Raw genomic sequence first — 16948 nt, forward strand, 5'->3', positions numbered from 1 at the left:
GAGGTAGAATGACACTGGGTTCCATCCCCAGCACCACAATAAAGAAAGAAAGAAAGAAAGAAAGAAAGAAAGAAAGAAGGAAAGAAAGAAAGAAAGAGAAAAAAAAGAGCATTTTGCGCCTGGTAGGGGGATGGACCCGGGACGCTCCGTGTCTGCGCCCCCCGGCCCCCCTTGCGTTTCCGGAAACAGCTCTCGCTAGGTGGCCGGGAGTCTTTATGAGGCTGTCCTCCGGCCTGCGGTCCTCCTGTCTCAGCCCCCAAGTCCTGTGGTTACAGGCTGGGCGGCCATGCCTCGGGAATCCTTCAAGGGATGCGAGTGCGCTCATCTACGTGTCAACTCACTCGCGTATCTGTTTTAGCATATATTAAAATATGGACGGGCTTCCTCTTCTGTCTCCTGACTATGGTCAGGTGTCCCGTGGCGGGCCCTGCGGCTCTCCGGTGGGCGCCTGCCGGGCCTGCCATTCTCGGGACCCCGCCCTTCCTCCGCGCCCTCTGCCTGGCCTGGCCCGTCTCCTCTCGGGGTGGAGCGCAGGAGCCAAGGTCTGTCTTGCTGTGGGCTGCTCATGTCTCTCCTCCAGCCGGCAGAACTAGGAGTGAGATGGATGTTTGTAAAACACGTGGGGTGTGTGTGCGTGTGTGTGCGCGTGTGTGTACTTTCCACTATTTTGCCCAGGCTGGCCTCAAGCCTGCCATCCTCCTTTCTCAGCCTCCCAAGTACTGGAATTGTAGGTGTTTGCCACCATGCCGGGCCTATTCCAAATATAATCAGGAGCCTTCTACCTCTACATCTGAGCTATACCCCAGCCCTATTTATGTATTTATGCATGTATGTATGTATGTGTCTATTTATTTATTTGCTGTATTGGGGATAGAATCCAGGGGCATTTACCTCTGAGCTACTCCTCCAGCCTGCTCTCTCTTTCTTTCCCTTTCTCTCTCTCTCTCTCTCTCTCTCTCTCTCTCTTTCTTTCTTTCTGCAGTACTGGGGGTAGTGGAACCCAGGGGCCTTCTACTTCTGGGCTACAACCCAGCCATATTTTATACTTTATTTGGAAACAGGGTCTCACTAAGTTGCTGAGAGCCTCACTAAGTAGCTGAGGCTGGCTTCGAACCCGTGCGATCCTCCTGTCTCCGTCTCCCAAGCGCGGGGATTACAAGCGTGCGCCACCACGCTTGGATTATTCTTTATTTTGAAACAGGGTCTCACTGAGTTGCAAAGGGCCTCACTAAGTAGCTGAGGCTGGCCACGAACTGTGATCCTCTGGTCTCAGCTGCCTTTGCTGATGCTGGGATTACAAGCGTGCGCCACCACTCCGGGCTCTCCATATTTTTATTTATTTATTTTTTGTGTGGTGCTGGGGATTGAACCAAGGAGTATTCTACTTCAGAGCAACATCCTCAGCCCCATTAAAAAAATTTTTTTTTTTTTTTAATTTGGAAACAGGGTCCCACTACACTGCTGACAGCTTCATTAAGTAGCTGTGTCTGGCTTTGCACCTGCACTCCTCCTGTCTCAGCCTTGCAAGTACAAGGCTCCCTTTACATACATACATACAGGTCTGGGGATGAAACCCCAGTGGCAAAATGGGTAGGGAGCTACACCCCCTGCCCTATTTTTTAAAATTCTTTATTTGGAAACAGGGTCTCAGAAAGTTGCTGAGAGCCTCACTAAGTAGCGGAGGCTGGCTTCGAACCTGTGTGATCCTCCTGTCTCCGCCTCCCAAGCACGGGGATTACAAGCGGGCGCCACCACGCCCGGCTTTTTCCTTTCCATATTTTTAATACTCAACTCTAGTAGTGAGAGATCTGGGCCTGGTCGCCTTTCATGCATGTCCTTACTTGGCCAGGTCCCCATAGGAAATGTCTCCTGCTGCTGCCCCTCCCCCCAGCGGCTGTGGCCCGACTCGGGGCTGCCCCCTGGGGATGGCTTGGAGTCCCGCTGTGTGCCAAGGATGTGGCCCGGGGTGTGCGCAGGAGGGAACTTTGCCACCCTCTGGGAAGCCGGCTTACCTCTCTTCCCCAGCTGCCTCCGTCCCCGCCCCGGCCGGCTCGCAGGGACTGCCCCCAAAGACATTACTTGCTCTCAGATCTGCCAAGGATCTGTTTCAGGGCCAAACCGAGAGGCAAGTGTTTTCTCAGTGCTATTGCCTGTGTCTTCACACTGAAGGTCTTGGAACAGTGCCTCCACGCCTTTCCGGCCAGGGCATGTGCCTGGCTGCTCAGGGCTCTCGTCTGCATCCTGGGGAAGGGTGTGATGGGGTCCCGGCGAGGAGGAGCAGAGCCGCCCTGTGCCCGGAGATGTTTTGGGCTGGGGCCTGACCCTCATAGAGCCTTTTGCCAGCCAAGCCCAGCTCCCCCAGAGTGTCCTCCCCTGGCAACACCCACATTTAGAGTCTCCAAGGCTGGTCCCAGGACTCCCTCCCTGCCTGGAGCCAGCCACCCTGGGCTCCTCAGGCCCGGATGACCTCACCCGTGTGTAGCCAGGCCCGTCACTGGATCGGCAGTCTCTCCGAGGAGAATGGAAGCCAGCCGAGCGGGCCGGGACTTGTCTCTTCCTGCTGGTGCCAGCACTGGCTCACACCTGCATGGTGCTTGTGGAAGGAAAGGTAGTCTGAGTGCCAGCTGCCCAAGCCTCCCGGAGGGAAGGGCCTGGTGCAGACTGCGAGCCCCGCCCACAACCCCAACGTGGCTGTGCTGCTGCCTGGACCCTCTGCCTGCCTCTGATGTGGCCACCCACCGGCGGCGGCAGGAGTGGGTGACAGGCCTGGGCAGCTGTGGGAGGGGTCGGAGAGAGGGGGACCAGGGGGTGGGAGGAAGCAAGCCTCCTGCCCCCAGCACCCTCCCCTCCCGGCGCCAGCTTCACGGGCCACAGCCGGGCAAGGTGCTGGCCCTTGGCTTGGACCCTGCAAAGTCAGGGGCACAAGGGAACTGGAGAATTGAGTGGGCACTGCCACCCCAGGCCAGAACATGCCCCGTTACTAGAGACACTGGCCCAGGCCCGATAGTTCTTGGTTCTAGATGTCTTTTCCTTTCTCTCTTTCTTCTCTCTTCCTTTTTGAATTCTTACTTCTAACTGCCCTCCGTCCCTCCCTTCTTTCTGCTCTTTTGGTACTGGGGGTTGAACCCAGGGGTGTTCTACTTCTGATCTACTCCCCTCCCCTATCATATTTTGAAAATTTTTTATTTCTTATTTTTGGTACTGGGAATCAAACCCAGAGGCACCCTACCGCCCAACTATACCACCAGCCCAATTTAAAAAATTTTTTTAATTCTATTTTGAAACAGGGTCTTGGTAGGCTTTTGAGTCTCACTACCTGCAGAGGCTGTCCTTGAACCTCCGATCCTCCTGTCGTAGCCTCCCAAGTCCCGGGATAACAGGCATGCACTGATTTATTTTGTTGTTGATGTTGTTGTTCTGGGAAATTTTTTTATTTTGAAAAAAGGCATTGGCTAAACTTCGCTAAATTGCCACGGGGGCCTCACTGAGTTGCGGAGGCGGGTTTTGAACTTGAGATCCTCCTGTTTCAGCCATCTGTGTACTGAGCCTACAGGTGTGTGCCACTATGCCCAGCTCTACCGGCTCTATCGAGAATGCAATTTTGCGGTGTGTGTGTGTGTGTGTGACTAAGGACAGAACCCAGGGCAGGCTACCCCTGAGATACAACCCTGAGACATTCCCCCTTTATTTGGGGGGCAGGATCTTGCTGATTGCCCAGGTTGGTCTTGGACTCGCTATCCACCTGCCTCGGTCTGGTCTCCTGAGTAGCTGGTGCTGCAGGCGTGCACCCCCAAACCTGCGTTCTTTTGAATTCCTTAGGGTGTACCCCAGCCCGGAAGCAGCGTTTGAGAGGCCGGGCCGCGCTCCCAGAGTCCCGGTCCTGCGGGGCGGGGCGGCCCTGCACTGTGGCCAGGGGCAGGGGGCGGCTCCGCTGCTGGCTGTGTGGTGGCCATGGGTCTCGGACCGCAGGCTGGTCAGTGGCCGCCGCTGACGAGGGCGGGGCCAGGGCCCTTCCGCGGCCTCTCGGCGTCCTGGGCGGCGTCCCGGGGAGCGGCCACCCTCGCGGGCCGAGCTCGGGGGTGCGGACGCCCTCCGAGGCGGGGCCGCGCGCGGCGTGCCGGCCATGCTCCGCCGCCCTTCCGGTCCCAAGCATCGCCGCTGGCCGCGAACTTGTGTCCTCCGGCATCCCCTCTGGGGTGGGCCCGGCCGGGGTCGCGCGCTGGGCGCGGGGCGGCGGCTGCGCAGGCCTTCGTCCGCCGCTCGGCGGGGGCTGCCGCGGCTTCGGGGCGCCCGGGCGGAGGCTGCGGGACCCGCGCGTGCCCCGCGCAGGAAGCGGCCTCGGCCGGAAGGGCCGCGGGGGGCGGGGCCTGCGGGGATCCGGAGGGGGGCGGGGCCTGCGGGGACCCGGCGGGGGGCGGGGCCTGCGGGGATTCGGCGGGGGGCGGGGCCTGCGGGGAGCGCTCGGCGGGGGCGGGGCCTGCGGGGATCCGGCGGGGCGGGGCCTAGCGGGGAGCGCTCCGGAGGGGGCGGGGCCTGCGGGGACCCGGCGGGAGGCGGGGCCTGCGGGGACCCGGCGGGGGGCGGGGCCTGCGGGGACCCGGCGGGGGGCGGGGCCAGCGGGGATCCGGAGGGGGCGGGGCCTGCGGGGACCCGGCGGGGGGCGGGGCCTGCGGGGACCCGGCGGGGGGCGGGGCCTGCGGGGATTCGGCGGGGGGCGGGGCCGGCGGCGGATTCGGCGGGGGCGGGGCCTGCGGGGATCCGGAGGGGGCGGGGCCAGCGGGGACCCGGCGGGCGCTGGGGCCCGGCGGACGCCGGCGGCGGCGCGGGGCGGGGCGGCGTGCGCGGCGTGCGCGGGGCGCCGGCGCTCAGTCCGAGCCGCAGCCAGCCGCCGGGAGGATGTGCGCCGAGCGCGCCGAGCCCCGCGCCGCCGCCGCCGCGCTCTGAGGCCGGGCCCAGCGCCTCCGCCCTCGGGGGCCGCGGGCGACGCGGCCGGCCAGCGCCGCCGGGACGAGCCGGGCGGGCGCCGCGCGGGGGGAGGAGCGGGGCGGCGGCGGCGCGCCGCGCGAGGACGGCCCGGCGGGCCCGGCGCCCGCGCCCCCGCTCCTCCCGGGCCCCTCGGCCTCGGCCGCCGCGGCGATTCGCGCCTCGCGGCGCCGGCAGCCGCCCGCGCGCCCCCCGCGAGCCCCGGGCCCGCGAGCGTTGGCGTTGGCGTTGGCGGCGCGCGCCGGGGCATGCCCCGCGCCTAGAGCCCGGGGGGCGCGCGGGGGGCGCGCGGGGGGCCCGGGCGGCGGCGGCGGCGGGCGCGGCGCGGGGCGCGTGGATGTGGCGCCGGGCGGCGGCGGCGGCGGGCTCCAGCGGCGGGACCCCTTCGCCCCGCCCGCCTTCGCCTTCGCGGCCCCGGGCGAGGCCGAGGCGGCGGCCGTGATCGGCCGGGAGCCGGCGGCGGCGGGGGGCGGCCGGGGCCGAGGCCGCGGGCGGCGGCGGGGCGCGCGGGGCGGCGGCGGGGGCCGCGGGGGCCCGGGCGCGCGGGAGCGGGAGCGGCCCGCGGAGCCCGAGCGCGCCATGGAGGCGGCGGCCGGCGGCCGGGGCGGCTTCCAGCCGCACCCGGGGCTGCAGAAGACGCTGGAGCAGTTCCACCTGAGCTCCATGAGCTCGCTGGGCGGCCCGGCCGCCTTCTCGGCGCGCTGGGCGCAGGAGGCCTACAAGAAGGAGAGCGCCAAGGAGGCGGGCGCGGCCGCGGTGCCCGCGCCGGTGCCCGCGGCCGCCGAGCCGCCGCCCGTGCTGCACCTGCCCGCCATCCAGCCGCCGCCGCCCGTGCTGCCCGGGCCCTTCTTCATGCCGTCCGACCGTTCCACCGAGCGCTGCGAGACCGTGCTGGAGGGCGAGACCATCTCGTGCTTCGTGGTGGGTGGCGAGAAGCGCCTGTGCCTGCCGCAGATCCTCAACTCGGTGCTGCGCGACTTCTCGCTGCAGCAGATCAACGCGGTGTGCGACGAGCTGCACATCTACTGCTCGCGCTGCACGGCCGACCAGCTGGAGATCCTCAAAGTCATGGGCATCCTGCCCTTCTCCGCGCCCTCGTGCGGGCTCATCACCAAGACGGACGCCGAGCGCCTGTGCAACGCGCTGCTCTACGGCGGCGCCTACCCGCCGCCCTGCAAGAAGGAGCTGGCCGCCAGCCTGGCGCTGGGCCTGGAGCTCAGCGAGCGCAGCGTCCGCGTGTACCACGAGTGCTTCGGCAAGTGCAAGGGGCTGCTGGTGCCGGAGCTCTACAGCAGCCCCAGCGCCGCCTGCATCCAGTGCCTCGACTGCCGCCTCATGTACCCTCCGCACAAGTTCGTGGTGCACTCGCACAAGGCCCTGGAGAACCGGACCTGCCACTGGGGCTTCGACTCGGCCAACTGGCGGGCCTACATCCTGCTGAGCCAGGACTACACGGGCAAGGAGGAGCAGGCCCGCCTGGGCCGATGCCTGGACGACGTCAAGGAGAAGTTCGACTACGGCAACAAGTACAAGCGGCGGGTGCCCCGGGTGAGTGGCCCGGGCCTGGGCGTGGGGGCCTGGAGTTCTGGGACCCGTGCCTGGTCTTACCCCGTGTCCCAGGGTATTGTTTGGTTCTAAGGAAACTCACGGCTGGTCCCTCATGCGTGGAGCCGTAGAGTCCGGGAGGAAGACTCGGCTGCCTGCTGGGCCATTCCCGGGCTGAGTCTGAGTGTATTTTGGGGGGCCGGGCCTGCTGAGTGGACAGCCCTCCCGAGACCCAGGCGGTGCGTGGCTCGGATAGGCTGGGCCTTGGCCTGTCCTGAGCTCAGGGAAGTTAGATGGGCTGCACCGAGGCCGCAGGCCCCGGGCCCCGTGAGACATCCAGCTGGGATTGGGACGAGGTTACTGCCTCCCCCTAGAAGTCTTCCCCCACTCAGGCGGAGGTGCCTGCCCCGGGTCCCCAGCAGACGGCCTGGTTGGATTCCCAGCTCCCTGCCTGTGCCTGAGGTCTTGGGGCAGGCAGACATGAAGCCCGGTGTGTGGTTTGGTGGCCCAGCCCTTACTCCTGGGCCTGCCTGGGCCTGTCGGGACGGATCCCGTGGTCCCCGTGCGGGGCAGGGGCCAGGGCCTGGTCGTGGCCCCGGGACCCTGAGGGCTGGAGTTGCTCTGAGCTGCGATTTGTTTTGGACTCACCCGTTTTCTTCTCTGTTCTGAGAAGCAGAAGGCTGCCGTGGCGGGCCGCGGGCCGCGCGGGGTTGTTTGTGTGGAGGCTCTGGAATCCGGCCGGGCAGCTCCCGGTAGATCCCGAAATCTCACCGGGGCCACGGGAACTTTGCTGCGCACGTCCGGACTGTTTGCAGCCTCTCTTTTAAGTATCCGGGCTTATTAAGTTGCACACGCAGAATGCCGCATTGGCTCAGCTGTCCTTGGGAGGCCTAATTAATTCAGCTATTGCATCAAACTTTTTTTTTTTCTTCTAAATCTGTGAATAGATTCTGCAGCCCGGTTTTCTCTGGGCGCCCCTCCAGCCGAGTGTCAGTTGTGGGGGAGGGGCGTGCAGAGGGCCTCCGGGTGGGGCCGCTGCGCGTGCCTGTGTGCCGCGCCTGTGTACAGGGGTGGCCTCCGCTGCTCTCCGCAGCCTCGTGGGGCAGGGAGGCTGGTGGCAGATCTGGCAGGCTGGCAGTCCCTGGTTTCAGATGGGGGGTGGGCTGATGGGCTGGGGGGGGTCTTTCTGTTTGGGGTGCCTGGACTCCGCCTTGCACCGGAGGTGTGAGGGAGCCGCGTGTGGGGGCTTTGTTGTGGGCTGGGCCAGAGGGTCGAGGCTCCCGCTGCTGGGGTCTAGGGTGCCTGTCTCTGTCTCCAGGGCCGGCCAGGCAGAGGATCTTGTTTGAAGGGTGTGTCTGTTTGTTTTTGCCGGCTCTGGGTCATGTGTGTTTGTGGTCTTTCTGTCTTCCTGGGCTTTGCAGAGCCAGCAGGGCCCCTTTGTCCCCGCGGCTGCGTCTGGGTGTGAGTGTCCTCAGGCTCTGGGTTAGAAGGCGGGACTGGCCCGGCATCGGTGGTCTGATGCTGCCCTTCCCAGTTAGTGCTGTCCCGACAGAGCTCTGACACCTTGCCTCCTGGTGCAACAGCAGTCTCTCAAAGCGAAGCCCTGCCTGGCCTGGGCCCTGTGCTTTCCTGAGGGCCCGAGAGCCCCTGCCCTCGCCCTCGCCCGGGTGTCCAGGCTTGCCCTTATTGGGCAGAGCTCCCTTGGTCCCTGACCCTGCAGTTGGGGTTCTGGCAGTTCAGCTCCCTCGTCCCTGAAGACAGCCACGTGCTCATCTGAGCACCGACAGCAGTGCCACATGAAAGGGTCAGGTCAAGGCAGGCGGGACCCATGGCCACCCAGGCCCCCTGCCCCATAGAGCCCCCCTCGGGCTCCACCCACTCGCCTCTCGGAAGCCTATTTGTGGGATGTGTTTTGATTTCTGCACTTCCTTTGTAGCTTATTTTAATATTTCTGACGTGTTGAGGAGGAGGCAGGGGAACAAAGAGTGTCTTGGAGCGTTTGGGGGGGGGGGCTCTGCTCCGCGGGCCTTTAAGGGGTGGGAACTGGAGTGCTTCTTCCCCGGTGGGCAGAGGGGCCACCTGTGCCAGAGGCGGGGCTGTGGCTCCTGTGGCTACTGAGCGTGGGGCGCGGTTCCAGCTTTGAGCCCCAAACCCCATGCGTGGGCTGCTGTGCCCGAGGCCTGGCCCCAGCGGGGCTGCGCCAGCACTGAAGGCTGGAGCCTTTCTCGGGGATGCCCACCCTCATGTTGTAAGGCCTGGTGGCCGTCGGCCCAGCTTCCTGCTGGAGTAGGTTAGAAGAACACAGGCTTCCTGGGTGCTTGGCGAGTCACTCCCGAGACCCCATGCCTGCCGTCCTTGGCTGTGCCTTGCAGGGGGCCCGCCTGGCTGTTGGAACCGGGGCTGGAATTGCATTTCCACTCTCTCACAGGCTGTGTGACCTCGAGCAAGTTGCTTAGCCCCTCTGTGTTTCCGTTTTCTTACGTGTGATCTGGAGACCACTGCTTGGCTGGTCCTGGGCGCTGTGCGTTGAGCGTTTGAGGTGGGCATGGATGCGCATCCGCTGCGAGTGCAGGAGGTGGACAGGAGCCTGAGCCTTCTCGCTGTCTTCTGCCTGCCCCGCGCCCACGCCTCCTTCCTCGTCTGTCTGATGGCTCAGTCTGTGCGCACAGATGTCTGTCTGTCTGTCAGTTGAGCTGCCACTGGGCCTGCTGCCTGGGATAGGGCTTCTGTCTCATAAGACATCTTGCTGGTAACCGAGGGCTGCTATCCTGGCCGAGGATGAGGCGCCCCCCTGGGGCCCTGCGTGCCGGTGTTCTCTTCGAGAAGCAGGCTGGTTGAACTGCCTCCCGTGGGGGGTGTCTCTGTGTGTGTGTGTGAGTCTGTCTGTCTGTCTCATTGAGCTGCTACCCGTGGGGGGTGTCTCTGTGTCTCAGGGCCTTGAGCGTGCTGGGCTCTGCCCTGAGCTGCTCCTCGCCTGCCGTCCGAGGTTTGAAGGTTCTCAGGGCTGAAGCTTTGCTACTCTCAGGCCTGGCTTCCTGTGCTGAGCTGGCTGGGATCCTCTGGGCTCTCCTGTGGAATAGCCTTTGTTTGCTGACGTGAAGTGCCAGGGCGGGCTGCTGGGCCCTCACTTTGGAGCTCTCTGACTGTCCCCTGTGGTTACCGCCCCAGGCCTGAGGGAGGGTCTCAGTGGGAGGCCAGGCCAGGCCAGCGGAGGCCAGGCCGGCGGGCTGCAGCTCCCTGGGGGAGGCGGGCCGCAGTGGCTTGTTCTGAAGCCCAGGGGCTGCCAGCAGGAAGGGCGCAGAGCGCGGGACTCGCCCGCCACCGTGTCCGGGCCTGTGCTGGCCTGCACGCAAGCCTTCAGGGTGGCAGCGTTTCTAGGGTCTCTGGCCTTTGTCCGCCGGCCTCTGTTTTCTCCGAGCGAGTTTGGTGCTAGACTTCCTCAGGCAGTGTTACTTCCTCTCAGATGCTGGCCGAGGGAGGTGGGTGCCCTCAGATGGATGAGGGCCCCTGCAGCAGGAGGGGCCTGCAGGTCAGGTCTGCTCACGGGGCGAGGGCTCCCAGGTCCTCAGGGTGGCCGGGTTCTGCACAGCCCCGGAGGACAGAGGTGCCTGCTCCCCGCGCTCCAGGTTCCGCTCTGCAGAGCAGAGCCCCACACGGCCCTTGTCCAGGCGTGTCCCCCTCCCTAGGGCGTCAGGCTGCCCCGTGCGGTCTGTCGCAGGCCAGGAGCTCTGCAGAGCCGGGTCACTGTTTCTGCGGAGTCCTGTTTCCCAGCCCCCCGCAGCAGGCTTGTGTAATGTCTGTCTGAAATGTCGCGTAAGGGCAGACAGGATGTGGAGCGCGAGGAAGTCTGGGCGAAGTGTGAACCCGGCCCCGCCCTGCGTGGGTGTGGGGCGCCCCTGCCCAGGTCTGAGCTCACCGCCCGCAGGCCAGGCCGGGGAGGCGCTTCCGGCCTGCACCCTGGTGTCTGGCAGGAGGTGTCCGCCGGCTGCCACTGGGACTCTGTGGCAATATGTGTCTCTTTCTAAGGATTGCGAAAGTTTAGGGAGGATTTCTCCACTGCAAGAATTATGCAAGTTTCAACTGAAATGTTTTTTAAAAAATTTCTTTGTTTTGAGTCAAAATACAGAGGCTGGGTCACGTCTGTGGGACCTAGGAAGCGCTCAGAGGGGCCCCTCTCACTCTGAGGGACTCGGGCCACCAGAGCCCAGGATGGCAGTGTGGGCAGGTGGCCCCCGGGCCCCGGCCTCACCTGCATGGTGGGGAGCGGACTCGGTCATACCTGTGCCAGGCCGCCAGTCACGCGTCCTCCTTGGGGCTAGGTGCTGTGCGATGGCCCTCCCTCAGGCCACCTGGCTGCCCTGGGGTGCTCCCCCTGCAGCTGGTCTTTGCCCTGGAGGAGACTCATGCTTGAGCTCCAGCCTGTGTATTGTGCGGCACTGCAAGGTGCCTCCAGGTGGCCTGGCCTGTGGGGACCCTCTGGGCGCCTGCGTGCGGGTGTGTTGTCCAGGGACGTGGGATGGTTTGGCAGACAGATACGGATGGGTGTCTGGGGACCCTCTGTAGCCGGCATGTGGGGTGGCGGTGCCTGGGGGCCACTCAGTGGCCTGGGTGCGGGGTAGTGTCGGGACCCTCTGGCTGGGGACTCACTGTCACCACTGGCCACTGCTGCTCTTCGATCCGGAGCTATGGTTCTGGGGACACGGGGAGGTGGTAGTACGGTCTGGAGCAGCAGCAGAGTGGCCGGGTGCACTCTCTGGGGTCCGCAGTACCCTCGCATGCTTTTGGGGTCCGCCCTGGCCTTTGAGGTGTCCGTTCTTTTTTCTTTCTCCTGTGGTGCTGGTATCAAGCCCAGGGGCATTCTACCTCCGAGCCATACCCTCAGCCCTATTTTATTTCTTACTCAGAAAAGGGTCTGGCTATGTTGTAGAGGCATCACTGAGTTGCTGAGGCTGGCCTCGAACCTGCGATCTTCCTGTCTCCGCCCCCTAGCATGGGAGGACAGGTGTGCCACGGTGCCCAGCCGTGCCCATTCTCTGAGTCACTTGTTTGGGCTTTGGCTCCAGCCTGGGCGGCAGCCGAGGCTCTCCGCTCTGTGTGGTGTACTCATCTCTGATTTTACGTTTGGCCTTTGAGGATTCAAAGGCCTCTTTGACATCCTTACTTCAGTTGGAGAAGTGGAGAGGTGACTGGTGGGCCTCACTAGCTCACTGCGGGGCTGGCTGGGGGTCCTGAGCGTCTGTTGGCCATAGGGCAGGGTTGGGGCTTGGTCCCACATGGGTCCCTGCTTGGGGAACTGAGCTCGCAGAGGGGCGCACTGTTACAGTGGCGCGCAGCGCACCCTCCCACCGCGCGGTGCCCTCAGGCGTGCAGCGGGACCCTTGCTCCGCCCTCACCGCCTTGGTTAGGAAGAAGGTGGCTCCCTCACCTTGGGCCTGGGACGCCCTGCCCTGGTCCCCTTGGAAGGGCCCTGGAGTGTCCGTGCTCGGGGCGCTGGCGCTGTGTTCTCCAGGGCCCTAGTGACTGAGAGGAGCAGCCCTTGCCGGGGACTGCCATGAGCGAGCTGCTTGTTTCAGGGGAGGGTGGGGACGTAACTAGCCGCAGCAATCCGCGGATCGCAGTCCCTGGGTTTGCACAGCTGGCTTCACACCAGAGCCTGGGGGAGGGAGGGTGCGAGGGTGTTTGCTGGAGGCTGAAAGCAGGGGGTGGAGCTCCCGCAGGAGTCCAGGTGTTAGCTGGACCCTGCGTGGCCCGCCCCTTCCTGTCTTTCTTGAGCTGTGTGGGGCGATGGCGGGGGCTGCTGGGTGTCCGGGCACTGGGGCCATCCAGCCCCTGCCCTGGGCTGCCCTCTGCTTGAAGGTCTCCTTTGCTCTCGGCACACTTGTGGCTGATGAGGCTTTGCTGGCTGGGCTGTTGTAGTGGTTGGGGCAGACCCGCCCAGCCCACGCTGGCCCCGCCACTGGAAGGCTGGTTGTGGGGAGCGCTGGCAGAGGCGGTGCACCAAGGGTAACATGGAAGCAGCCTGGTTTTACTGTGTAACTTCTCTCTCTAAGCAGAGAAGCTCTGGGTGTCTTTTTTTAGAGGCAAGGCTGAGGGGGCCCCTTAGCACATTGGGGGAGCCCCTCCTCCAGGCACAGGCCAGGTGGGTGGCGGGCTCACCCCAGGAGTCATAGGGTGGGGAGGGTGAAGGCCTTACACCGGCGCAGGTTCCCGTTGCCCCTGTGTGTGGTGCGGGAGAGGCCCGGTGGGCACCCACCTCGCTCCCTGCAGGCCAGGAGGATTGTGTGAGGTGCTTGAGAGGGGGTGCAGCTGGATCCAAGCTGGTTGCTCCTGGGTTTCCCCATAGTGTCCCTGCGGCCTGTGGCTCACGGTCCACCCTGGTGGCACCTCTGCCCCCTTCCCCAACCCCAGGTCACATGGGCCCTGACTACCTTCGTGGCCCACAGTCGCTGTCCATCTCTGCCCAGCACTGCTTGGGCTCCTGGGACAGGGCGCTCTCCTTGCTGCATCCCACCCAGCCCTGACACCTGAGAGCGCACCCTGTGGTCTCCTGGTGCCAGCCTGGGAGCGGAACTCCCCAGAAGGTGGGGAGAGCCTGGAATCTTGAGCCAGGGTCCGTGCTTGTTTGTCGAGGGGAGCAGGGTCTGGACTCTTGACTGCTGGCTGAGCAGCAGGAGGGGCAGATGTGGCATCTCCAGGTGGTGCTGAGGGTCTGCAAGCCTCCCGGGCCAGCCGCCCAGCTGAGGGAGCTGCCTGCTCGAGCCTGTACCTTTAGGGGCCCTGTGGTCCCTCCTCTCTGTTGTGTGCTGGGGTGGGCGGGGTTGGGGCGGGGCTGCTCCCTGTGGTCCAGGGGAGCCCTGGCTGCCCTCGACTGTGACTTACTGTGTCTCACCTCTGCCTCCCCTTCCTGGCCTTAACCACCGTGTTGCCCGAGCCATTAAAACTTTATACTCCCAAGTTGAATGATATGCAAATGTAGTCAATTAAGCGAGGGGTTTTAATTAGCAGTTTAAGTTCATGTGTGAAGTGCCTTGCCTTAATTACTTGACAGTTTTGTTGTAAATTTGCTAAGTTTTTTTTGCAGAACTATCAAAACTGTGATTTTTTTTTAACATCCTTGTACGCAATAAGTGTCGCCCAGCTTGCCTGACCCTAGTAGATTTTGTCTCAATTTATAAAGCTCTTTAAACTGCGAAAACAAGGTGAGCTGGGGCTGCCTCCGTGCAGCTCTGCGCGCCAGGCTGCGCCCCGCGGGGAGGACGGAGGCCCGGGGCCCAGCGCAGGTGGGCAGCCTTCCTCCGGGGGGTCCGGCCAGCCGATGCAGGTCCGCTGGACACCTGGACACCTCATGTGACCTGGCCGTCGCCGATGACCGTCGCCTGCCCCCCTCGCAGCCTCGGGCTCACAGTTGAGTTGGGAGAGGTGCCATTCCTCATTTTGAAGTTCCTGGCCTGCCCTCTGGAGAGCCCCAGGCCAAGAGCCTTGGTCCTGGTCTTGTGCGGGGTACTGGAGTCAGGACGCCCGCCCGCGTCTGCTCTGCCTGTGGCGTCTTTCCCCAGGGGGTCCCTCTTGCTGTGGGATGTGGAATTTGCCCCTTGTGGCTTCTGGAGTTCTGTTACGCAGATACGTCCTGTGAGTTCGCTCCCGTTGAATTACATCCGCTCGCTGCGCAGGGGACACCCCCGAGCAGCGTGTGGGCACCCCGAGACTGCACCGCCAACTGCACACCTCGGCTGTGGTACCACCTGCTCCGAGCCTCCCAACCTCACAGCTTGCCATCCACAGCCCAGCGGCCCACGGCGCCATCAGGCCTCCCGCAGACGGAGGGTCTGCCGCCGCCATGCCCTGGGGGCTTGTGCAGCGACCGCCCCGCAGGACCTGACTGCTTGGGGGTTCTGGTGTGTGAGCTGTGTCTGCCTGCCTGACTGTACCGGTGTCTCCAGTGTGGGGGGGGGACGGCTGCCCCCCCCCCCCCCCCCCGTACTGGGGTGGAATTCGGGGGCATTTTAAGCTTAAGCTATATTCCCAGTCCTGTTTTATTTTTTAGTTTGAAACAGGGTCTGAGTTGCTGAGGCTGGCCTCAAACCTGCAATCCTCCTGTCTCAGCCTCCCAAGTACTGGGCTTTCATGGCTGTGCCTCCACACCTGATTTCTTTCATTTAAACATCTTTATTTGAGTTACAATTATTTGGTGGCTTACCTGACGCTAGATTAAGGACTGGACCCGTTTCTCCTCTGAGGGTCTCATTTGGCGGAGGGCCTGGAGCTGTGGACTGAGCCGGGACCCAGCGGTGGCCTCAGTCTGGACTGCTGACCCTGGCTCTGTTGGCCCTGGCCATTCCAGCCTCCGAGAGGGTGAGTGGCTGTGGTGTGCGTGAGCCAGTGGGGTCTGCAGGCGGGGGTGGGCAGTGCCTGGCGGCAGCTCAGACCTGTCTGCTGTCCAGGTTGGGGGTCTGACTGAGCCTCGAGAAAGCGGGACCTGGTCGGTTGTGGTGCCCAGGGTGCGTCCAGGATGCCTCGGTCAGCAGGAGCCAGAGGGGTGAGCCTGTCTCCCGCAAGGACTCTCCTGCAGGGAGAGCGCTGGGCAGGGGTCCTGGGGCCATTGGGGCTCGCAGTGTGGAACGGCCCAGTATGAAGCCCTTTCTCCTCGTACGGGTCACGTTGCAGGGCGTCCAGGGGCGTTGCGTCTGTGTGGCCTGGCCTGGCCTGACTGCTGAGCAGCGGCACAAGCACAGCATCCGCTTGCCAGGGTCAGGTGACACGGATCACCTGCAGCTGTCCTGCTGGCCACCCCTCCACGTGGGCCTCTCCCCCAGCGCTTCCAGGCCCTCCCCTCCCGGGGAGGACGGTCCCTGGCATCAGCCTGTGTCTGTGCTCAGGCCCTGCGGTGCCCTGGGCAGCCTGGGCTCGGGGACTCGCCTTGAGCGCCGGTGGCAGCTCTGGTGCCCCGCACGCCTGGCCGCGTGCTGCGCCGGCCCCTCCCTCTCCCCGGGCAGGAGGGCCTGGCCTGCGCGCTCCAGCAGGCAGCTCCCTTTCACTGGCCTCAACTCTGGGCTTGAACTGCCTGGGGACCCGATTGCGATACAGCCAGCTGTGGGACATTTCGGGCGGAGGCCGGTACGGCGGCGCTTATTCTCTCTGGGCTCACTCCCCTTTGTTTTCTGAGGGGACTGCACTTTCTTTAAAGTGAATCCTGAGCATCATGTTATTTCAAAGTTAGGTGTTCAGCGTCTTTGCCAAATATGCAGTTGTAAAAAACTACAATCACATGCCATTAAGTTGCTAGCATAGTTGACGAGATCCCTTCCCACCAGTCGTGCGATGGCCTGTTCAGAAACCTCTCTGCTGCACCTTTTGGGATTGCTTCTGGGTTTTGGTCTGTGTGTCTGGTACGCCTGTGTGCACGCATGTCTGCCTGTGTAAGTACGTGCTGCTCTGCTGGCCGCGGGCACGGTCTGGAGCTGGCCCGAGCGTGGCAGTGGGCTGTGGGTGTGCCGGGCCTTCTGGTGCTGGAGCCAGTCTCTGCCCGGGCGAGGGCCAGCTTCCAGCTCAGCCCGGCAGCTGGCAGGTGCTTGGGAAGTGGGGAGCACGGACCTCTGACAGGTGCAGACGTTTCCTCCCGGACATGTTAATCAGGGAGACTATTGGTATTTGCCCTTCAAAAGGTCCTAAAGGCTGAGACGAGTGTGGAGTGGCTTCCGTGGTGGGCGCCACGCGGGCTGTCTTTACTTGGGCTTCCCCCATGTGCTCTGACTTAGTGTTGGTCTTCTCCACTGGATGAGGTATCACAGTTATTTTTCGGTTACTAGATTTTCTATAGGAATATTATTTTAATGTTCTTTTGGAAAATATGCTAAGCAGTATTTAAATAGTACAGAAGGGAATATAAAAGGGAGTTCTAAACCGTATGTGAGTAGATTTGTTCTTGGTTTCCCAAGTGGACTCGGGCATTCTACCCCTGAGCAGTAGCACCAGTCAGAGTTTATTTTTTATTTTGAAACAAGGTCTCTGTTTAGTGGTACTGGAGATTGAAACTAGGGGCATTCTCCCTCCAAGCTACACCACCAGCTCTTTTTATTTTTTGTTTTGAAACAAGGTCTCCCTAGGTTGCTGAGCCTTGCTACATTGCTAAGACCCTGAGGTCCTCCTGTCCTGCCTCCCAGGGGCTGGGATGGAAGGCGAGTGCCACTGAGCCCAGCTCATTTTATTTTGAAACAAGGTCTCACCGAGTTGCTAAGGATCTTGCTAAACTGCAGAGGCTGGCCTTGAATTTGTGATCCTTGTGTCTCAGCCTCCCAGGTACTGGGATTATAGGCATGTGCCACCTTGTCTGCTTTTTTTTTTTTTTTTTTTGCAGTACTGGGGATAGAACCCAGGGGCATTCTGCCTTTGAGCTATACTCCCATCCCTGTTTTTATTTATA

General features: G+C 63.1%; 1 protein-coding gene across 1 annotated transcript in view; it reads left to right on the top strand.

Annotated features, from left to right (window-relative positions):
* Positions 1–5562: 5562 nt before the first annotated feature.
* The window catches only part of SKI (SKI proto-oncogene), a gene marked incomplete at both ends in the record, with an annotated part of 55690 nt that continues 44304 nt past the window's right edge, over positions 5563–16948 (top strand). Inside the window, one exon of the mRNA XM_080691029.1 lies at positions 5563–6531. Coding sequence (XP_080547155.1) covers positions 5563–6531 — 969 coding nt within the window. The remainder of the gene's footprint in view (positions 6532–16948) is intronic.

The sequence above is a fragment of the Muscardinus avellanarius genome (genome assembly GCF_963383645.1).
Source record: "Muscardinus avellanarius genome assembly, chromosome: 3".
In the NCBI taxonomy this organism is placed as follows: domain Eukaryota; kingdom Metazoa; phylum Chordata; class Mammalia; order Rodentia; family Gliridae; genus Muscardinus; species Muscardinus avellanarius.